Source organism: Hypomesus transpacificus, chromosome 13 (genome assembly GCF_021917145.1).
Source record: "Hypomesus transpacificus isolate Combined female chromosome 13, fHypTra1, whole genome shotgun sequence".
In the NCBI taxonomy this organism is placed as follows: Eukaryota; Metazoa; Chordata; class Actinopteri; order Osmeriformes; family Osmeridae; genus Hypomesus; species Hypomesus transpacificus.
In genome coordinates this window covers 5687499-5712152 of record NC_061072.1, presented here as the reverse complement: position 1 = coordinate 5712152, position 24654 = coordinate 5687499, and the positions used below count along the sequence as shown (strand labels likewise).

Below are 24654 nucleotides of genomic sequence, written 5' to 3'. Positions count from 1 at the left end.
GAACCATCACACTTCATTTTAGGGATATTGCCTGATAACCTTGAAGAAAATAGCCAAACAAAACTTCTGAGGGCCCTTCTTCTAATAGCAAATAAGGTAATAACATCTTGCTGGCTGAAGCCACAGCCCCCCACAATAACCCAATGGAGGGATAGAATCCAAGATATGTACAGGATGGAACACTTGACTGCACTATTACAACTTAAAAGAGAGGCATTCATAAACAACTGGTCTCCCATTGCTATACACTTCCATTTGATATGATAAGTAGAATATACATACTGATATATATTTCTTTTGTCTTGGTTTTTCCATTTATGCAGTGGACTTTTGCAGGCCTTTCTCTTTCAGAATACTATATTAATGTAATGTCATGTGTGATGTATTGTGTTTGTGGACAATGTTAATGTGTAACTCAATCCTGATAATCCTTGATCCGGATGGTTTGGGCCCAAGACATCCGTGGACTGTTAACCCCACTAGACTAAGACTTGTACCCGTAGCACTTAATTTCATGTAACGATGTGATGTACTGTATGACTGCATTTGATAAAAGGAAATAAAAAGAAGTTCAAAAAAAAAAAGTGACCGGACATCTGGTCTGCGTGTTAGAGGATTCAATTCCTCTGTGCACATCAAACTGCCTCCTGCATACACTAATGACTGCATACCTGTGAACAAACAACATATACCAACGCACGAAACAGCAAAAGGATGGCGCCATCTCACAGCAATTGCACACCAAATACCGCCTCTCCTCAGTTGCGAAGTGGGGCTACTGATAGGCTACAATTGTCTAAGAACTCTCGTACCCAGACGGGTCATAACAGGAAAGGATGACGAACCCTTTGCCATTCTTACAGACTTAGGGTGGAGTATTGTTGGCTGTTCAGCACCTCACTCTGATTCGCAAATGTCAAACAGTCACTGTCACAAAGTAACCATAAAGGAGCTGCCTGCTGTGACTCCAATGGACGCAATCAGAATTCTGGAAAATGATTTCAGAGACACTCAAGGAGATGTCAAAACAGTCTCTCAAGAAGATTTGACTTTCCTTGACAAGCTAAAGGAAAACATAAAGACAAACAAACATGGACATTACAAAATGCCCCTCCCCTTCAGAGAGAGGCCATGCTTACCTGATAACAAGCAGCTTGCTGCTGTGAGGCTCACTCACCTGAAAAGGAAGTTCGTCACAAATTAAAGTTACAAGAATGACTACTTAAACTACATTAAGGACATCATTGAAAGGGGTGACGTGGAGGAGGTACGTGCTGAGGGTACTTTTGGAGAAAAATGGTACATACCTCACCATGGTGTTTATCACCCAAAAAAGCCTGAAAAGCTGAGAGTAGTTTTTGACTGCTCGGCAAAGTACAAGGTACAAGTACAACAGTCTAAACAGTCTGAAAGGTGTTCTCATTCGTTTCCGACAGCACCACACTGCTCTGATGTGTGACATAGAAAAGATGTTCCATCAGTTCCATGTCTCAGAGAATGACCGTGACTACCTACGCTTCTTATGGTGGAAGAACGACGACCTAAGCACACCTCCCCATTAATTCAAGATGAATGTTCATCTCTTTGGAGCCGTATCTTCACCAGGATGTGCAAATTATGGATTAAAGCAGCATGCCAAAGAACAAAGTCACACACACCAATTAGGCTCACAGTTCATTGCCAGAGACTTTTATGTAGATGATGGCATCATCAGTGTGGAGTCTGCTGAAAAAGCCATTCAAATAGCAAAAGAAGCACGTGAGCTGTGCGCAATGGGAGGTTTACGCCTTAAATTTGTGTCGAACAACTGTGCTGTTCTCCAGAGCATCCCTTCAACAGAACATGCCAAAGACATCAAAGCAAAGGATCTCAGATTTAATTACACAGCCTTAGAGAGAGCATTGGGAATGTACTGGAACATCGAGAGTCACTGTTTTACATTCAAAGTCTCACTAAATAACCAGCCCGCAACACGGCGTGGCATCCTGTCATCTGTCGCCTCCATATATGACCCGCTGGGCTTCGTAGCTCCATACCTCCTCAACGGACAGAAAATTCTCCAGGACATGTGCCATCAAGGAACAGGATGGGATGACCCAATTCCAGAGTGATTGAAGTCACGGTGGGAGAAATGGCAAGAGGACCTTGTTAAGATGGAAAGGATACACATAGCTTGCCGCTATCAGCCAACTGGCTTTGGAAAGGTGATCAAAACAGAATTACACCCCTTTTCAGATGCCAGCACCACAGGCTATGGCCAATGCACATACCTGAGACTGAAGAATGAAAGAGGAGACATTCGCTGTGTTCTTCTCATGGGAAAGGCGCGCGTCTCGCCGCTGAAGGTCACAACTATACCCAGGTTAGAACTTACAGCAGCAGTTGTCTCAGTCGCAGTGAGCAATATGCTCAAAGAAGAATTTGGCAACTGTAATGCAGAAGAGTTCTTTTGGACAGATTCGAAGGTTGTTTTAGGCTACATTATTAATTACTCTCGCCGCTTTCACACCTTTGTAGCAAATAGGGTGCAGAAGATCCGTCATGCCTCTGACCCCAAACAAAGGTTCTATGTACCAACTGATGAAAACCCAGCAGACTATGTTTCAAGAGGGAAAACAGTAGATTAGTTGCTTTCTTCTGATTGGTTCACTGGCCCTAGCTTTCTGTGGAAAAGAGAGATAGAAATGCCAACAGAGGTGCCTTCAGAGCTACCTGTCGGTGACCCCGAAGTTAGGAAGGCTTAGACATTCCAGATAAAGAACCTCAGAACAAGTTGACCTTGTGGACAGACTGAATACGTTTTCATGCTGGTCTCGGGCCATTAAAGCAGTGGCGCATCTGTTAGATGATATTCTGTCGGAGGATGGGCAAAGGAACGCACCACAATGAAAAAGAGTTGACTTTGTTTATTAGCTATCGAGCTTGGATCACACCATCAGTCTACAACAGAGTGATAGGCATGAGTGAGAAACATGTCTCTCAGATGGAGATTATATGCATGAGCTGGACCATACAAATATAGTAACCACCAAAACATGTCCTTAAACAGTACAGCTTCCACAACTTAATGCACAGGGAAAACAACACACAGGTGGTTCGGTCATCACTCATCGTTTGTACTATTTTCTGCATGCAATTCAAAATACAAAAAGTGAAGTGTAGAATGAAACGGTCGTATTTCCCCTGCAAGAGGGAATATTGATAAGCTATAGCAGCCTCAGTTGAAAAGTTGGATCAAACGAAGATATTGGGCGATCCGGTGTAAAATGGTGCTAAGCTCTATGACACCTTAAGTTTTTCCCTTCTAGCGATATTTTCAAGCATTTAGCCTACTCATATTGCATTAATTCATAAGAACCCCCTTTGAAACAAGCTATTGTACAACATTGTCACCGGCAGTACTTCAGATGGAATCGCGATTCAAACAATACCATCTGCTGACTGAAAATATGCCCCCAAAAAACGTAAATAAGCTTGACATTAATTTAGGGGGAAATGGCTAATTCAAAAAAAGTTTGCTGGGAGCAATCATTGTCAGTAACAATTCCAAATTTGGTCTCAGTATATAGAGACCTGCGTGGAGAAGCTGAACCGGATAAATTGTGCAACGAGCAAGCTAGCCTACAGTAGCTGCTGTTGCTAGCCAAACTTCACTGAGCAGCACTTGTGCTAGCTGCCGCATCATTGGATACCAGTGGGAGAAAAATTACGTTTCTTTCAGTAGTTTCAGTTTGGCAACTACTTGTTTACTCTCCTCTTTTGTCTTTCTCTTTTGTGCTCCGAGTTGCATTTCATTTAGCAAATAGTCCAATTATTTGTTTGTAAACATTCGGGATGTGCACGCAATGTGGCTGCAGAAAACCGGGAATGGATAGCATTTTTAATGGCAAAAGGACCACACGGATAATACAAATAGTTAGATTTTAAAAGACCAAAAAGGTAGAGGAGGACAGCCTTTAAAAGGGAAAGCGATTACCCATTAATCTGTCGCATCAGAATTTTGATTTGGGTCACGAAGGTCTTGAAATTTGAGTGAGAATGTCGCCCTGTACAGACCGCATAGTCGAGCGGCAACCATGTCTTCACGTCATGTCACAAAATTCATAATTTCAGTTTTACAGTCAATTTTTACATTTAAAAAGTCGAGCAGGGCAGCTTTCAAGAAATTTGGGAATTCTACTTTTAGCCAGCTGGTCCAATTGTTTTTCTGATTTGTTTAAAATGGCAATCTGAGTCAGACTGCATCCCTGTTACACAGTTTTGACGTTAGCCTTAGTCAGACTCGCTCACTGGCAGTGTGCACAATGTTGTATTTCACTCCATTATACACCAGAAACGTCAGGGAGGACTGCCTAATGTAGACTCAAGCCTGATGAAGATAGCCAGTATCTCGGATTTCTTTAACCGAGCCTGTTTAATTCGTAATTTGCCTGAGAAAGCGACCTCCGTCAGCCAGGCTAGTTTTGTCCGATCACTTGGTCAGGCTATTTTAGGGTATCGGGGTCAAGTGACTTTTGTGCATAGACAAGTGAAACGTAGATGTATTTGTCCAAAGGCCAAGTTAAATATCAAGCCCTGCAATCCAGTGTAATAGACCGGGTAGAAGTTCGTCTTTTGCAACCGACATGCGCACTTGAGATGCTTGACATTTGTGTGACGTAGGGTGATAATTGGTCTATTGTTTTTAGCATTCACTTCACTCTTCTACTGTCTCATATTAACCAACTGAAATGACGTGCTTTGCTGCGCAGTTGCTGCAATCAATGGAATAGTCCACAGTAGAATGGGGTGGGAGGGGAAGCCTGCGTTGACACAAATAGAATAAACGATCTGTTGGTACTTTGTTGATACTTTTGGGGAAGGTTTTGACTTTTAATTGATTTGTATTATTATTATGGTATTAATGATCATATAGAATTTTTATGGAGTCTTTCAAGGGGCCCCCTGGCAGCTGGGGGCCCCAGGCGGTTGCCTACTTTGCCTAATGGGTAAATCCACCTTACACCAGGGTTGAAAACATGTTGAAGCACACAAAGAAATGAAGGAAAACATCACAGTGAACATTTTTTGTGAATTAGCAGTTTATTGTTATTGCATAAATGGATAGTAAAGTAGCCAGCTAGTAAGCAAGCTTAGATTATTGTTGCAAACTAAGCAGGTTAAAACAGACAACATTCTACTTTTTATGAAACCTCACGTTTCACTTGCACTGACACGTGTCACATAATAGTGTGTTCACCTTGATACTTAATCTTCCTCAAATCAGGGCTCTTTGATGAAAGTAATCTGTGATCTTGCATGTGTGGTGGCAAATGTATTTGTCGTCTCACATAAGCAAACTTACTTTGTGACTGCCCATTAGATCAGGGGTGGGGACCGTCCGGCTCGCGTTTGGTCCGGCCCGCCATGGCACTGCAGGAACCATATTATTAGGTGCATTATTCGTTGGTAGCAGCACTATTTTAATATTTGGAAGAAGACCGTGGAGGCGCGCAGCGTTGCGTACCAATGTACGCGCTCTGGGCACTCGCATTAGGCATAAGTGTGGCCTAGCAAATCAACCCCAGAATACAATGTTGGTTTGGGCTAAGCCCCGAATGTTTACAACGTATGGCTCCGCGCCTGACTAACACTCAGATCAATAAGCAGTCTAAAACATTTTTGCGATATAAAAAATTATACGATCCCTCTCCGTAATCATGCACATCCGCACTTGTTCCGAGAGTACAACGGCACTTAGGAATGCTTTGCTGGACCTGATGTTAGTTTCCTCCAGGATCACAATGACTCTTGCTTAGAAACTTGTTGCTGGTTAGTGGTAACTGATTTAAATTGTTGTTTTTCGCTGTGAAATATTTGAATGCTGATTTTTCTTCTACAGGTACAGTCCTGCACTTTTTGTGGTTCATGTTGTTTTAATTTGTAAAAATGTATAACTGCATTGTTTGTTTAGTTTTTTCACAATGTATGCTTCATGTTTTGGCTGCTTGCAATGTTTGGGACTACCTCGTTGTTATGATCAGTGACCAATGCTCTTTTGTTAAGCTCTCTCTTGGAAGTCGCTTTGAATAAAAGCGTCTGCTAAATGCATAAATGTAAATCATGATACCCCCCAGAAATGTTCAATGCACCCCTAGTCAAAGTAGGCTGCATCTGTGCCAGCTAACATCACAAACCTCACCAAAGAGAAGCAGTTCCAGCCATCACATTAGGAGTGAGTTAATTAAATGTTTGACCAAATATAGCAGGCACATTTTTAAGTTGATAATTCTGTACGGCCCCGAATGATTTTTTAAATATCCAAATGGCCCTTGGCAGAAAAAAGGTTCCCCACCCCTGCATTAGATCCTTTTCAAACTATTATCCTAGAAAATTTGCAATAGCAAAGTCTGTGCGTGTCCTTCCGTGTGTTTATGGATCTGTGCGTGTGTCCCTGCGTGTGTATCTATGTGTCACTGCATGTGTGTATGTCTCAGATACAACCGTCCGTGGGAGTAGACTACATGGATAACCTCAAGCAGTTCTTTAAGCAGCTGAAGAGCATCCTCCCTAAGGAGAGCCTGGTGATTTGGAGCCTCACTATGCCCGTGGGCAACAACATCAGGGGCGGGTTCCTAGTGCCCGAGGTAAACACACGTGCATATGCATGTACACACACACACTTACGCACACACGCACCTACACATATGTACACAGGAAGTCAGAAGTTTACAAAGGCTAATCAATATTTCCTTGATTGTTTGATTCATTAGTTGAATTCATCAAACACAGGAAGCACTCGCAGTTCAATATGACCTTGATTCATCAATTAATTCCATATTCATTGATTCATGTTTAATCCAAGGAACAAATGAATCAATAAACAATTAAGGAATCAAATCAATCAATAAAAGGGCCTATTGAACATAATCTTCCTGGCTCTTCCTTGGCATGGTCATATTGAACCCTGACCCTTGACCTCCAAACCCGCAGATAGCCCACATGGGCTCGATGCTGCGCGAGGACCTCGTTGAGGCTAATTCTGTCTCATGCAGCCTGGCAAGTGGGTTTGGGCTGGATGTGTTGGACTTACACCATCATTTCCGCTCCCAGCTGCAACACCGTGTGAAGGACAACGTGCATTGGAACGCCCAGGCACACCGACAAATTTGCACGCTGCTGCTGCAGCACACTGCACAGGCCTGGGGTGTGGCGCTGCCAGGCCCGCACACTGTGCTGGGTCAATCACACACACACACACAGGGTTAGTCAAACAAAACGCAGGGTTAGTCACACATACTCACACCACACCAGCCTGTTTCAGTTACCCACACGTGCATGCACACCATCACACCATATCCCTACACATACAGTATACACACTCAAAGACACACACCTCACATGCACATCGCACACACTTACAGCTAGCCCTGATTAAAGTGGAATGTATTTCTCTCTCTAGATCTCCAGGATGGCCCCAAACAGAAGCCGGTCTGTGAGAGCCACACCATGACCTCTGGTGAGTGGCCCTGCTGTGTGTGTGTGACTACCCCCTCCTACCCAGCCCTCCATACTACCCACCTCCACGTACTGGTGTGTTGTTTGTTGACCTTGGTCATATGTTGTGATATGACCCTTTGACACACTTCCTGTTTAGTGACCTTGGGAGCTGGAAAGTGTGTAGCTACTACGTCAACCGCTAAGAATGATTGGTTGTATGGCGGAGGGAGGGGTTACACAGAGTAGGGATTTCCGGCAAAATTTGTATCGCATCTCTTCATTCATTCTCTTTGACCACCTCTTTTTGCGTTTTCTGTCTCTGTTTCTAATTAACTTGAGCAAAATAAGTTATTCCAACTCATGGTTCAACTCCTCGTCTTCCTACAATTTCAGTAGTTGTCTCAAACGCAAATGTTTAATTTTGTTGTCTTTCCAACATAGGAAGGTAACTAAATAGCTACTAGCTACCCAGCTATATCAGGGGAACAATCATTGTTTTATAATTTAATCTTTAATTATTCTACTTTAAACTTTAATGCAATCGTTGTTTTGTTTACCAATCGTTTCCTGCACTGCAAGTGAACAAACCACAATTTTGCGTGACAGCGCAATAATGTGTAGCAAACCAGGGGGAGTCAGACCAGCCAGTCCGGCCCCGAAGGCCGGTCCATCAACTTCGATTGGGGGAGGTGATAGAGGGAGTCTACCTGCCTGTCGAGGTGCTGCAGCCACTGGGCACATGGCACTGGTCACACCTGGAGCCCATCAGACAATCAGGCGAGGGCTTAAAGGGAGCCAGCCCAAGGCCGCAGGGGAGGGAGAGAACCAGAGAGACAACCCTGGAGGAGTATTGCAACTAACCTTTCTCTCTGCTTTGACCCCCCCAGAACCACACTCCTTGAAGGACCACAGACCCCGGACGGGAAGACCCCTAATTTAAAGTTTGTCCCACTACCCTTACCCCCTTTAGTAAAGACCCATTTATGTTAACCCCCCGTGTCTGAGTCTTATTTTATTGTGTATCGGGCCCTCAAGTCCCCTGGGTTGCTACAAATGATATACTGTGTACATTTTGACTTGACCACTTCTGACTTTTCGTTTAATCTCTCTCTGACCTCCCTTTCCCCCTCCCTCTTGATATGCATCTCCTCTCCAGGTTTTGTAGCCCTCAGGCCAGCTTCAGCCTATAAGCGCAAGAAGAAGCACTTAATTACTAAGAACAGAGAAGCCAAATTGAAATGGAAATGTAAATTTAGTTTGGAATCCAGGAGGAAATACAGGTTGTCCACCATGTACACCAAGCGGAACTAGCCCAGCTCCTAGTTCTTCGCTGCAGTACAGTATATAATATATATGAAGTTTGGTTCCAAAACGCGATAAACGCCATTTTTGAAAAAATGTAGGCTACTAAAAACGTATTTGGGGTTAACTCGAGGCAATAGCCATATTTACCAGGATATCACAGCCCCGTAATGACACCACATATTGCAAAGTAATACTTAAATCGTCGCTGTTAACCCAGACAATACGATCAGTTTAAATGCGAACACTGCCGAGTAGTAGTCTATGCATGGGGTAAAATTCTACCCGCAACACAGTAGGCTTTTTAGTATCGCATACATTTGTCAAATACGTTTTTAGTAGCCTACATTCAGGTAGTGTGTCAACGGTAACAAGTTGTTTCAGAAGAAGCCAAAACAAAATGTTGCCTGAAACCCAATGTAGTTGATAAAGTTGTGACTGAATATATTATTATCTCATCAGCTTCAGTAGCTCGCTGTGTAATGCAACCGTCTGCAAAAATGGATGTGTTTTTGCTCGTGGGATCGAATCCCACTCGAATCTTTTATTTTTCTTAGCTTCCATTTATTTTATCCTGGCGAATGGCTGTAATGTACGCTAATGCTCGCTACATATACAACTATGAAATGAATTGATTTAAAAAAAATACAGTAAAGAAACACTCGACAAACGAAATCGCACAGGAAACGAATGGACACATGTTATGTTTCAAAGGGTTACGCTTAGGCTATTTTGATCGTATTATCTAGGTTAGCAGCGACTTTCTTAGTATGAATTTTGAATATGTGGTGTCAGAAGGAGCTGTGATGTCGTGGAAAATACGGCTATTGGCTCGAAACAACCCCAAATACGTGATTAGTAGCCTACATTCGGGTAGTGTATGGGAACCAGTTGTTTTAGAAGTAGCCAAAATAAGATGTTACCTGCAGGCCAACGTAGTTAATAAATACGTACCGATTTGGTATCATTTTATGAGCTAAATAGCTCTCAGTGTAAGGCAACGGACTGCCATGACAAACTTATTTTTGCTCTAGTGCGATCGAATCCCACTTCATGCGAGCATGCAAATGTTTTATTTTGTCTCCATTTATTTTGTCGTGAATGGATGTAATGTAGTGCACACGTAGCCTATACGTTCATACTTTCATATTCCTCAGATGCCATCAGATGCTATTTTCTACACAAAATCCTTCAAATTCATCATTCAAACCGTATAGTGCATCGGGTGATACAACCGCGGGGGACGCAGTCTCACTCAGAAGTTTTATTCCAAAAACCCTGCCCTCCTCCCCTGTGTCTCCGCAAATTGTGTGTTTGGGCCTCTGCTGGCAAACATGTATACAAACAAATAAATGTCATTTTTATGTCATTGCAGGTATCGGCAAGGATCGTGTGTCTCGAGTGGCAAAGTAAAATGCACTCAATGCTACAGCCAGACCAGAACTCAGGGGTGGTGCTCGTAAGGTGGCAGAAAGTGATGCCAAGAAGCAGCTTGTGATTGATCACATCAAAACCTTTACATGTAGGGCCAGCCATTATGGAAGAAGGGGAGCACCTGGCCGGAAATACATTCCCAGTGACCTCAGCGTAATAAGAATGCACAGGCTATTCGAACAACAAGTTCACGATGCAATCAGCTACTCCCTGTATTACACAGTTTTTCGACAGCACTTCAACCTTGGTTTTGGGCATCCAGCAACAGATGCCTGTTCTTCATGTGCCAGGTTTCAACTAAGAGTTAAGGACCCCAGCTTGACTGAAGAAGAGAAACGCAGTGAGTCTGCATCCTACATCCTACACAGAAGACGAGCACGGGTGTTCTATGATCTACTGGGGAAGGTAGATCATGATGCAGTGACTGTTTGCTTAGGCATGATGCAGAATTTACTACTCCCTAGAACCCCCATAGGTCAGGCATACTATTCCAGACAGCTCCACATGTATGTCTTTGGTGTCGTTATTCACCATGGGAAGGGAAGTAAGCAGGCAGTGGAGGATGTTAATCTGTACACATGGATGGAGCATGAAAACAGAAAAGGTAGCAATATGACGGCTTCAGCTCTGGACCACTGTTTACATCAACAGTTGAGTGGTGCTCTTGACCGCGCTCAGAGGCTGCGCTTATTCAGTGATTCTTGTTTTGGTCAGAACAAAAATATCAACCTGCTGTCCATGCTGTTTTCCTTTATGAAGGCCTTTCCAAGAATCAGTGCAGAGTATGTTTTTCCTATAAGAGGGCACAGTTTTCTGCCCGTGGATCGTGTGTTTGGGAGGATTGAGCAACAAATACGAAAGAAGGATACCATTCTTCTGCCAGAGGAATACTATCAGATTTTGCGCAGTCATGGAAATTTGCACATCTATGGGCAACACTGGAAGGCTTATGATTTCAAGACAGAAACACAGGCTTTTGTCAAGTCACAGAGGTCATTTAAACTAAGTGAAGCAATGCTGGAATTGAAAAATGACAAAGTGGGATTCAAGGCTGTGTACAACAGTGAATACTGCTACCACTCAGTGCTGAAGAGAGGAAAGAAGTGGGCAAACTTCAAGCCAAGTCTCCTTCCCAATGAAAGCACAGTGAAGGAAGAAAAAAAGGAGGATGTCCTGAACTTGCTCTCTGAAATCGGTGTGAGTGACAATGTGCGTGCCTTCTATGATGATGCACTCTCTCAATCACAGATGAATGTCGACTGTGACAGTCATGAAGAGTAGCTGAGAGAGGAAGCGTCCAGTGACCCAGCGAATAAAGAGCAGGAGAAAACTGAACTTCCCCTAATTTATTGGCAGGATTTCATCAGAATTCAGAGGGATTCAGAGCTTTAGATCCTTCACCCAAAGCCTTGCAGATCTCCCTAACCTCGTACATGAAGCTCAGCCTTTTGAGAGTGACGGTTCATTTGATAAATTTATTAATTAAATAAATTAAATATTGTTTACAATACTGTTTAATACTATATTCATAGTTTAATAATATTGTTTATAATATATAATTGTTGTATATATAATTGTTGTATTGTTTAAAACTAAATTAAATATTGTTGAATGTTTTAACACAGAAATATTGTATTGTAAATATTTTGAGGAAACAAACCTTTCTCCACCCTACTCAGCCCCCTCCTCACTTGACGTCACTCTGACATGTTCGCGGCCCTCAATTATTAGGAATTATACCAATTTAATATTTATTCAGCCTTGCTCACCCGTTGCTCTTCCTACTAAGTTTTCTGATAACAGTGCCACCTTTTCAGAAGTATAATCTACGTCTAAAGCTGCCAAAAACCCATACTGGAATGTTGGGCTTCTAAACATCAGATCTCTATCCACAAAGGCCGTTTTAATTAATGATCTGATGTCTGAATGCAGCCTGGACCTGATTGGACTCACTGAAACCTGGCGAATATCTCCCCCTGAATGAAGCATTGCCTCCGGATTTGGCGTACTCACACATCCCTCGTGTTTCAAAGAAAGGTGGTGGTGTTGCTATGATATATAAAGCTAGCTTCAACTTCAGCCTAAAATCTGTAAATACCTTTAAATCATTTGAGATAATTTGCATGAAACCACCAACTACTTAAAAAAGGACTAATTCTACTACTGTTGCCCCCCCTCCCTCATTTTGAATAGTTACTCTATACCGGCCCCCTGGCCCGTATTCCCTCTTCCTAGAGGAATTTGCTGATTTTAGGCCGAATCCCAATACTCCCCTTTACCCCTTCCCCTTAATTTACTCCTTCCCCTTGCCCCCTCGAAAGTAAGGGGTAAGGGCTACATAGCTCTAGGAAATGGGACACCACTTGGTTACAGGGACGTCATCTAGCACGTATCGATATCTCCAAAGCAAGTAGCGTGCACTGATATTAAATGAAATTCGCTGCTAATGGAGTTTACTTAGAACTGTAGACATGCTAGTCAAAGAAAAGCGGGACTGTTGTGCAATTCAGAACTGTAACATTAACGTACCAAACTAGCGATTTTTAGAAACGTTTCAATTAGGAAAATGGTTGCAAATATATATGTTAGGGTCATGTTCATGACTTTGATAACACAAAACAAGACTGTCATAATTTTTTTATCAATTAATTAAGCCGATAATTTAACATTTATCTGACTCTCTGGAGGATTTGGTCGCCATTGTTGCCGGTCGCACAGTTTTCACATAGCCCTAGGTTTCAAGTAAGCTCCCGATCTTACTTGGTTTTAAGGGGTGTATACCCCTTAGTCTTAGCCCTTCCCCTAACTCCAAAAGAGTATTGGGACACCACTAGCTCTCACGGGAACCCGCAAAACTAAGGGGAAGGGGTAATGGGAAGAGGTAAGGGGGAGTATTGGGATTCGGCCTTAGTGCTGATCTCGTGACATATACTGGAACTGGCTAGTGTTCTACCCACTGCACTAGAAGCACTTGACGTCCCATATAAATCATTAAATGCTAAAACAAGGGATCTGAATTTGGTTCTTCAGCAATCCCTAGATTCTGTTGCCCCACTCAAACCAAGGAAAAGAAAAGACAAGAAACTGGCTCCATGGTATTCAGAGGAAACCCGCACTCTCAAGAGGTCCACTAGAAAATTAGAGCATAAGTGGCGTATCACTAAATTGGAGGTTTTCCGCCTGGCCTGGAAGGACAGCCAAATGGAGTACAAGCAAGTCCTCATCAGGTTCAGATCAGAATTTTTCTGTAAGTTGATTAGAAAGAACAAACACAACACCAAGTTCCTATTTGATACTGTTGCAAAACTCACTTGGTCATTTCTTTGACCAAAACATCTATGCAATAAGGGACAACCCAGGTAAAAAAAATATATACTAAGTATACTAAATCTTAGCATACTTAAGTATACTTGAAGAGTGATTAATCATCAGTATACTTCAAGTTATTGAATGATAAGTTAATTTGAAGTGTGCTATTTTGGAACAACTTATTTTGTACTTAATATATTTAAGTTGTAATTAAATTGTACTAAAGCACAATTTAAAGTATATTAAGTGCACTTTTACGTGCTAAAGTGGAACAACTTCAAGTATACTTAGTACACTTTAAGTATATGCACGTAGCCATATACTTAAAGTGTATTAAGTATACTTGAAGCTGTAATTAAATTGTACTAAAGCACAAATTAAAGTATATTAAGTGCACTATTATGTGCTAAAGTGGAACAACTTCAAGTATACTTAGTACACTTTAAGTATATGCACATAGCCATATGCTTAAAGTGTATTAAGTATACTTGAAGCTGTAATTAAATTGTACTTAAGCACAATTTAAAGTATATTAAGTGCACTATTATGTGCTAAAGTGGAACAACTTCAAGTATACTTAGTACACTTTAAGTATATGCACATAGCCATATACTTAAAGTGTATTAAGTATACTTGAAGCTGTAATTAAATTGTACTTAAGCACAATTTAGAGTGTATTAAGTTGTTCCACTTTAGTATATAAAAGTACACGTAATACACTCTAAATTGAGCTTAAGTACAATTTCATTTCAACTAAAATATATTAAATACAAATTTAGTTGTTCCAAAATAGAACACTTCAAATTAACTAATCATGCAATAACTTGAAGTATACTGATGATTACTAAATCTTAAAGTATACTCAAGTATGCTAAAATTTAGTATACGATGCATTTTCTTTTCTTTCCTGGGTGAATAAATGAAGGGACTTTCCTATGCTGAATGCACTTTCCAGGTGAAAAAAACTGTTTTTATTTCAAATGTATTAACATTTTCAATAGTAGGCTACATTGCAAATACATTAACAATGAATTGTACTAAATCCTTAAATATATGAAAGGTTTATGAACATTTTCCTCCGTCCGTCCGTCCGTCATCTGCCGCTTGTCCGGGGATCGGGTCGCGGGGGCAGCGACCTAAGCAGGGAGGCCCAGACTTCCCTCTCCCCGGCCACTTCCGCCAGCTCTTCCTGGGGGACCCCGAGGCGTTCCCAGGCCAGCCGAGAGACATAGTCCCTCTAGCGTGTCCTGGGTCTTCCCCGGGGCCTCTTCCCAGTGGGACGTGCCCGGAACACCTCACCAGGGAGGCGTCCAGGAGGCATCCTAATCAGATGCCCGAGCCACCTCAGCTGGCTCCTTTCGACGCGGAGGAGCAGCGGTTCTACTCTGAGCCCCTCCCGGATGACCGAGCTTCTCACCCTATCTCTAAGGGAGAGCCCGGACACCCTGCGGAGAAAGCTCATTTCGGCCGCTTGTATTCGCAATCTCGTTCTTTCGGTCACTACCCATAGTTCGTGACCATAGGTGAGGGTAGGAACGTAGATCAACTGGTAAATAGAGAGCTTTGCCTTTCGACTCAGCTCCTTCTTCACCACGACGGACCGATGCAGAGCCCGCATCACTGCAGACGCCGCACCGATCCGCCTGTCGACCTCGCGCTCCATTCTTCCCTCACTCGTGAACAAGACCCCGAGATACTTGAACTCCTCCGCTTGGTTCAGGATCTCCTCCCCGACCCGGAGATGGCACTCCACCCTTTTCCGGTCAATTACCATGGCCTCAGATTTGGAGGTGCTGATTCGCATCCCAGCCGCTTCACATTCGGTTGCGAACCGCTCCAGTGAGAGCTGAAGGTCACGGCCCGATGAAGCCAACAGGACCACATCATCCGCAAAAAGCAGCGACCCGATCCTGAGGTCACCAAACCGGACCCCCTCAACACCCCGGCTGCGCCTAGAAATTCTGTCCATATAGGTAATGAACAGAATCGGTGACATAGGGCAGCCCTGGCGGAGTCCAACCCTCACCGGAAACAAGTTTGACTTACTACCGGCAATGCGGACCAAACTCTGGCACCGGTCGTACAGGGACCGGACAGCCCCGATCAGGAAATCCGGTACCCCGTACTCTCGGAGCACCCCCCACATGAGCCCCCGAGGGACACGGTCGAACGTCTTTTCCAAATCCACAAAACATGTGTAGACTGGTTGGGCGAACTCCCATGTACCCTCCAGGACTCCGCGGAGGGTATAAAGCTGGTCCACTGTTCCACGGCCAGGACGAAAACCACATTGTTCCTCCTGAATCCGAGGTTCGACAATCCGACGGACCCTCCTCTCCAGGACCCCTGAATAGACTTTCCTAGGGAGGCTGAGGAGTGTGATCCCCCTGAACATTTTCCTTTTTAACAATTTTCAAAATACAGCTTTTAACATATTTGACACAAACTGACATTTCTCATTCCTTATAACAGTGAGAAACACAATAAAATAACAACATTCCTGTTCATTGTACCACCCTGTGTGTCCACTACAGCGGAGTGGGCGATGTGTTGGCTTCTAATTCTTTTTCAATTAAACCGGGCGTTGCTCTACGCAAGCGTCAACGCCCGATTTCATTGAAAATGAATTGGAAGCCAACGCATCGCCCGCTCCACTGTAGTAGACACGCAACGTAAGAAACAGGTACTACATTTTACTTTTCTTTCTTTTGGCTGAACTGCTCATTATTACACTTGCGTCTGATGGCCGCCCGCACATCAGAGGCACTAGTCTGAGGAAACTCCAGAAGAACAGCATCTGCAAAACAGACAAGAGGTAAGGTCAACATTTTCTTATATTTTTACTACATTAGACTGTCTTGCAGTGAGTAATTGTATCAGTATGGCATGCAAATATTGCCACCAGTACATAGCAAAACATATATTTAACAATTACTGGTGGTTTGCTATAAAAACTTGCTGCTGCTTAAAAAAAATCACAGAAGCTTTGTCAGTAGACTATATGTATACTCATGCAATACTCAAGGAAAGTTGGTAATATGTCTGTTATACAAACTAAAAAAAGAGGACTGTTTTGAATTCTGTTAAATAGAATATTTTATTCTATTAAGAACCCATTCATGTTACTTTATATTAAACTTTGTAAGTCAAAGACAAGATTGACAGAGTAGAAACTAACAGGATGATAGCCTCATGAGAAAGTTTAGATTACTTGCTTCTACACGTCATTCTAGGGGTAAAGCCATAAACGTTGTAGGGCTTCTCTGTTTAGGTTATTTAGGGGGGAGCATATTGTCACGAGATTTGGATTTTTGACACTTCTCTGGATTTAGTTAAGAACAGGGTCTACAACCCCCCATGCCTAAAGTTATACTAACAACAGCATCCTGTTATCTGATGAACGGATGCGCGAGGTGTGATGGGTGGCATCTTGTATTGTCTTATGAAGAAACTTGAAGCCTGTCTGACTGTGTATAAAAGCCATGGACCGAGAATATACGTGGCCGATTCTTAATTTTAGGTCTTGTGTGACTGAGATCAGACCAGCTCCGGAACTACAAACTTTGGAAATGTTTAATAAACTGCTAACTGGAGTTAAATAACTGGAGTTAAATAACTGGAGCGGTTCGCAACCGAATGTGAAGCGGCTGGGATGCGAATCAGCACCTCCAAATCTGAGGCCATGGTAATCGACCGGAAAAGGGTGGGGTGCCATCTCCGGGTCGGGGAGGAGATCCTGAACCAAGCGGAGGAGTTCAAGTATCTCGGGGTCTTGTTCACGAGTGAGGGAAGAATGGAGCGCGAGGTCGACAGGCGGATCGGTGCGGCGTCCGCAGTGATGCGGGCTCTGCATCGGTCCGTCGTGGTGAAGAAGGAGCTGAGTCGAAAGGCGAAGCTCTCTATTTACCAGTCGATCTACGTTCCTACCCTCACATATGGTCACGAACTATGGGTAGTGACCGAAAGAACGAGATCGCGAATACAAGCGGCCGAAATGAGCTTTCTCCGCAGGGTGTCCGGGCTCTCCCTTAGAGATAGGGTGAGAAGCTCGGTCATCCGGGAGAAGCTCGGTCATCCAGGAGGGGCTCAGAGTAGAACCGCTGCTCCTCCACGTCGAGAGGAGCCAGCTGAGGTGGCTCGGGCATCTGATTAGGATGCCTCCTGGACGCCTCCCTGGTGAGGTGTTCCGGGCACGTCCCACTGGGAAGAGGCCCCGGGGAAGACCCAGGACACGCTGGAGGGACTATGTCTCTCGGCTGGCCTGGGAACGCCTCGGGGTCCCCCAGGAAGAGCTGGTGGAAGTGGCCGGGGAGAGGGAAGTCTGGGCCTCCCTGCTTAGGTTGCTGCCCCCGCGACCTGACCCCCGGACAAGCGGTAGATAACGACGACTGTAAGATAAACATTATATATTTAATGCTCATTCATCAGTGTCTACTTTGAAAATACCAGTTCATTTTCGATTTATGTTAAATTTTAAGACTGAATAAAGGAAAAACCTGTATAAGTGGAGAAAGTAGATGTATACAGATGATTCCATACAGATGTGTAGGCCTTCTGCATTATACAATAATACCATGACTTGTATCACCAACTGAATCCGTTTCCATGATGGTATCAATTCGAATCTAGCTTTATTCGGACAATGCTATTTTTGGGCGCAACTGCTATTATCCTAAAATATATGGCAGTGAATAAACCGAATCAGTTCATTTTCGATTTATGTTAAATTTTAAGACTGAATAAAGGAAAAACCTGTATAAGTGGAGAAAGTAGATGTATACAGATGATTCCATACAGATGTGTAGGCCTTCTGCATTATACAATAATACCATGACTTGTATCACCAACTGAATCCGTTTCCATGATGGTATCAATTCGAATCTAGCTTTATTCGGACAATGCTATTTTTGGGCGCAACTGCTATTATCCTAAAATATATGGCAGTGAATAAACCGAATCATTGGCCAAAAGCATGTCATATCCCAGTACGATATGTGGCGATATGTTTTCATTACAACTAGTAGTGATACAGCCCTTTCCGCTTGACCTCTTCACCACTACCAACAACATCAACATTTCGAGAAAGACGGTGAACAGAGAGCAAGGTAAAGCTACGTCCCTCTACATTTAGTGCATGATGACAATAGGAGTACTGCGAATGCAAATGGCGCTATTGGCTCACGTTGTTTGTTTCTGCCGCGCCAGCTCCTGGCAGCGACAATTTAACGTCTCTTTCGACTTCCAGGTCAAGACCTGGGAGAGAGGGGGGAGGGCAGCGGGATCTCAAGTATGCGCAAAGACGCGGAGTCCAGGTCATAGCCCAATTCACCGTTTACAAGCATGCGATGTCCAAATTATCAACAGACTCAGACCAAGTTATCTCGGGGTGTCGATCGGATCGTAGTCGGACCGCAATTATTCGATTGGTTTACAAGAAAGGGATTATTCTATTTCAGTCCAAATAAACCAGTAATTCGAATCGATGTAACCACAGTGAATAAGAATTAAAATTCCTTTATTGAGAGTACAACAAATATTGAGTAGCAATCCTAATGGATTATTCACACATTTACCAGCAATTGAAAAAAGAAGGAAAAGGAAATAATAGACTGATTTAAAATGCTGAGTATATAAATCGATATGCCTAACTTGTGATGGCAACAGGAAAAGATGTAGGTGAGAGGATTCAGTAAGAAGATTCAGAACGACTGCTCAACAATGTCTCCTTAAGAAGGGCCACTGCCTATCCTGATGGGAGTGGTGTCTTCCAGGATGACAATGCCCCCCTCCTGAGAGCAAAAGCTGGTCACTAAATGGTTATATTTATGAAAGTGATGTGAATCATATTACGTGTCACCAGATATTAAGCCAATTAAATGGGACCAACGTGTTGGACAGCTGTCTCCACCATCACATGAGGTCCTCTGGAAGAATGGGTCCCAACCCTCCAGTAGTTCCAGATACACTTGTAGAATCTGTGTCATTGTGTATTAAACCTGTTCTGTTGGCTCAAGGTACTTCATTCTGTGTTTTTTCCTTTAATTTGTCACCCATCTGTATATCTATACATTGTTAGTCTTACACATTCAATTGAATCTGAATATTTTTACAAGGCAGTTTCTTTTGAGATGCATTAACATTTGCATGATGCACTGTAAATCAAACAAATATATAAACAGAAATATTTCTTGACTATTAGCTGCCTGTATGTACTTTTTGGAGTTCTAAAGAAAATACTTTTATAGCAGATGAATTCAACAATGAAAATGGAAATTATGTATATTTTGTCAGTTTTATCAACAGGGGGGTGATGTCAAAGATGCATCATTCGAGCAAAGCATTTTCAAAACCAATAAAAATATATTGTTCAGTTCAAAAACACACATTTGTGTTCTAGTTAAGTTGAAGGTTTAACATTTCTATAATGACAACTGTGATTTGTTCAACATATCCTGTACCGGTTGAACATTTCTATAATGGCATCTGTGATTCGTTGTATACATCCTGTCCTGGTTCTTCTTCAAAAGTAACTTTGGCATCATCAGCGTCCAGCTGAAACAAAAAAACAAGAAGTCACAATTAGTCTAAATCATGAGGACCCTGTCAAGGACAACATACATATACCTCACAATTCACACGCAGATACTTTTTACGTTGACAGAACTTGAAATGCAATGTACACTTCAAGGTTTTATCGTGGGCACAGTATACCACAGACAGCACAGTATAGCTAGTCAACATAGTGCAATACCAAATAACCGGCAATATGAGCTGCACTACCAATAGGTTATTTTCATAAACGTAAGACAAAAACTGAACATGTTATATAAAACTACCCATTCCTGAGACAACCTTCACGCAGCAAAAGGAGGCGGTTGAGCAGGAAATGAGATCATCACAGGAAATGAGCTCCTTATTATATGATATTGTTGTGGCTATAATACTGTTATAAACTATGGCATTCTAGTCCATATGTATTTGTTGCCATTAATTGTAAATGTAATACAATGTAATACAATCTGTAAATCACCTCCAAAACGAACCTTACTAAACAAAATGTATTTACATATGACAACTTACACATTTCATCTCCAATTCAGTGAATAGGCGTCCAGTCATGAACATGCGTAGGGGGATGGTGAGTATAAGGACAAATGGCAGGCCAAGGGAGGCTGGGCTGGATTTAATGATCCAGAGGGCCGCCAAACACACCATCTGGATTATGGTGAACAAGTTCATCCTGCTAGTGCTAACCTGCAACAGAAATGTGGAGGTTATTTCATAATTAGAATGTAGTAGTGTACATCTGAGAAAAAACTAGCGTCAGACTTTTAAACGATATCTGAAAGGCTTTATTTGAAAGCTGACATGGAATTCGCATACATACTATATACTACTGTAGACCACTTTAAATACTTCTAAACTTGTGTCTATTACTAAATATAATTCAAATGTTAGGAATGTTCCTGTTACTTTATTGAAATATTCTGCCACTATCCTAATGGTCCAGGATAATACAGAGTTTTGGCATGATGGCCCTGGATAGTGTGATCCAAGCGGTCAGGTTTACCCTTGTGGCATAGGGCTCGTTGGGATGATACTTCTTGGGAACAAACAGAAGTAGAATGCGATCCCACAGCTGGATGCCGTTGAGAGAAGTGATTCCCATGTAAAGGAAGATCCCAAAAAGAGCTGCCATGGGTATCATCTTGAGAATAGGCTCCATGAGGATTGAAAGCCCTGAGAAAAGAGGGGTGATCAATGTGCAGTATTGTCTTCAAAATGGCATGTACTTTTATGAATGTGCTATATGGCACAAGTTTGTTATTGACCCAAACAGACAAATGAGTAGAGATTAACATCCAAATACGTACCAACAAGCAGGGCCACCAAAATCCCACTGATTCTTTGCTCCAACACCTTCTCGATCTCAGGCTTTGGCCCTTTGCTCATGATGGTTAGGGCGTTGGCATGGGTGACAGAACGTACTGTGGCTGCACTCAGCCATGGCACTCCAAGTATTGCGCTGCACCCTCCCATGCCCACCAGGAGGAGCAGGTCGAAGTGAAAGCCAGACCCCTTAACCATCTTCCTCTCTGGTTTACTCACAATCAGCCTGAAGAATGGATGGATCATTACAAAAAGGTTCAGATTATCAGTACATCAATCCTCAACTTCATGGACAAAAAAGTGTTCAGTGTAAAGTGTGCCATCTACAATTGTTTTGAATTATTTATTTCTTTAGGTATTTTTGAATGAATCACTACCATGTGTTAATGTTGATTTCACTCACGTGGTGATCTGTGATTCAAGGAAAATGAGGATGAAGACTAGCAAGGCAGGGACAACACAAGCAAACATAACCCACACAGGGAAAGGCTTGTGCTCCCCAAAAGGATTGATAAGCCATCCTCTCATTTGTGGATTAGACACCATCAGGCCTTTGGGCACCACTAGTTTCTGCCCAAGAAAACACAGGAGTTGGCCAACATTAATAAAATGTAATACGATCTGTTTCTGGCATAAAGTAAAGAACAGCAAATGTGAATTCACTACATTTATACTAAATTATGTTTTTTTGTAGGACAGTATTGTATTGGAATGAAGAAATTGCGTTTGACCCTGGAATGCAAACAGTTTAGGTGTGTATGTATACATCTAAGCACGAAAATGGATCGTAATTTTATTTAACTTGTGCTTTGCTAGTGTTGATTTGTGTTCCTGTGTGTACGTACTCTAGCATAAAATGCCTTCAACAATCCCTGTTCTAAGGGATGTATTCCAATCCTTTATTCGGAAGAACATCAATAATATGATGTGATCAGATAATTATTCTATTCAAAGTTTATATATATTATTTTGATGCTGATGATTCTAACATGTTTTCAATGTCAACTGCTTGTCACTTATAAAAGAAAAGGAAAGTAAGCAAAGTTCATTCCTGTTGCCTACTGATAATTATAGCGTAATTTGATGAGTTGTCTGAAACTGTTCTGACAGTAATCACTGGCCTATATTGTCAACAGGAAGTTCAGAATAATAGACAAAAAAAGAAGGTGGCAGCAATTGAAAATTATATTTGGCTGTCGGTTATGTATAAATTCAAGACACTGCAGAAGGCCATCGTTTGGACTTTATGTGGGCTAACAATGTTTTCGTCTTCACATCTTGATTTTTTTAAATACATTTTAAAAATTTTACATACAACTCTGACACACACATTTATTAACTGATCAGCTAAATGCTGAGCTTTAAAATAAAAGTGAAAGATGACCATGACTAAAATGGGGATTTACTGAAATAAGTATTATTGGACTGAACCTTAGATCAGAAGGTGACCCAAACTGTAGCTTTTAGCATTTAAAATTGCTTAGCATGGCTAAGAATATTTAATTATTCAATTAGTAAGTAAGTAAGCAAAGTTTATTTGTATAGCACTTCTCGCAGATAAAATCACAGTGCTTCACACCAAAATACAATATAACACTACAAATAAATACAGAACATTTAAATAGAAACATGACAAACAACCATAAAAACCCCTCAACTAACTAAAAGCCTATTACACATGCACATGGGTTAGGGTTAGAAATACAATCCAAATACAATTATTACCATTCTGTCGTAGTGTATGGACAGCTGCCCCATAACCTGAATGTACACCTGTACATGTAGGCTATGGAAATATTTCCAATTAACATAGTCTGCCTCCATAGGTCCAGATGGGGCATGGACAGTGGCAGACTGGTTGTTTGAAGGGCAGGGGCAGAACAATTAAAAGGGCTGCTACTGCACAACATGGGGCCTAACCAGCGTAACAATAGGGCTCTGCCCGCCTCACCACCATGGGGAGTAGAGCATTCAGGGGCTCTGCTCCCCGTCTCTGAAATTCATTACCATCCCAACTTAGAAATATAGATTAATTCCCCCATTTCAAATTGCAACTCAAAACACTGTTTAAAACAGCTTATTCTCTTTAATGTCAATTACTCTGCCTTCTTCTGTTGTTTTTTATGTTGTTGTATTCTTAATTTTGCTGCTTTTAACGTCTTATGTACCTCTGTACGGTGTCCTTGAAGATGGTTTGCTGCCATGGTTGCCTTTGCTAAACCTTTTTACTAAAGGCAAATAAAGGTTTAGCCTTTTTGGTGTGTGATTCCAGCAGACTACATAGTCTAGGCCTACCTACATAGACTGCAGTCTACTACCCTCCTTTCTACTATTACAGTCTACCACTCTCCTTTCTCCTATTATAGTCTACAACTCTCCTTTCTACTAAGGAAGGTAGGCTGCTCTTATGTGTGTTCATTGGCACCCTAAGAGTTGCTTAAGTGTTTTTCTATATATATATTTTTAAAAATGACAATAAAATCTATCTAGATTAACTATTCTAGGCCTGCTGAACCTATATCTCTTCCACAGATACTGGTCAGGGAAGCAATACTTCTGTCTCTGAAGACCCTTAGGGCTGGTGGGATGAACGCTCTTTGTATAATCTGAGCACCGTCCTTCACAGGGTTGAAGAACGGATACGCCATAATTGACAAAACTTGTCAAGACAGTGCTTAGTTTAGGCCTTGATTTATGTCAATTAACCAATGGCTTTTGAAAACAGGGAAATTGACATTTTTATTAGCTTGTTTGTTTAAATTAATACATTCTTTGGAGATAAAGTAAAAAACGTAAATTAATTAATGCTGGGTCATATTGAGAAAAAAAGTCTGCACTGATGTTTCCGAACACGGACAGAACAAAAATGCTTTGCGGGCTGGAATTCACTCGACTGAACTGTCTTTTGACATTCTGTTTCCGCCTGTTTGAAATGATTTGCAACACATCTTAATTTAGCTCGACTTTTAGCCTGACACGGACCAGGCTAGTTCAGAAGTATAAGTTACCTTGGTTGCTTAGCTAGAACTACAATAAGCCACCTTGAGGACTTGGAGGTGGTGGGTTTAAAGCCCAGGTGCGGGCGGTCATCAGCCATGTGTAGCTCTGACAGTGGCGCAACCACGTCTGTTAAATATACAGCCCTGCAGTGTCTTGTAAAATCCAATATCTCAATATTCCTCTAAGAAAACTTAAGTTTTAAGGACTGTATTGTAGTGCCTCCCTTCCCGATCTATCCAT

At 42.1% G+C, this 24654-nt stretch overlaps 1 protein-coding gene across 2 annotated transcripts in view; it reads right to left on the bottom strand.

The window, feature by feature from the left end:
- Window positions 1-19022: 19022 nt before the first annotated feature.
- The window catches only part of slc4a1b (solute carrier family 4 member 1b (Diego blood group)), a 36985-nt gene continuing 31353 nt past the window's right edge, over window positions 19023-24654 (bottom strand). For both annotated transcript variants that reach the window (XM_047031934.1, XM_047031936.1), the window contains 5 exons: window positions 21818-21984; window positions 21399-21640; window positions 21095-21264; window positions 20605-20778; window positions 19023-20076 (listed from right to left, as the gene is read on the bottom strand). In XM_047031934.1, coding sequence (XP_046887890.1) covers window positions 19996-20076; window positions 20605-20778; window positions 21095-21264; window positions 21399-21640; window positions 21818-21984 — 834 coding nt within the window. In that variant the 3' untranslated portion in view covers window positions 19023-19995. The remainder of the gene's footprint in view (window positions 20077-20604; window positions 20779-21094; window positions 21265-21398; window positions 21641-21817; window positions 21985-24654) is intronic.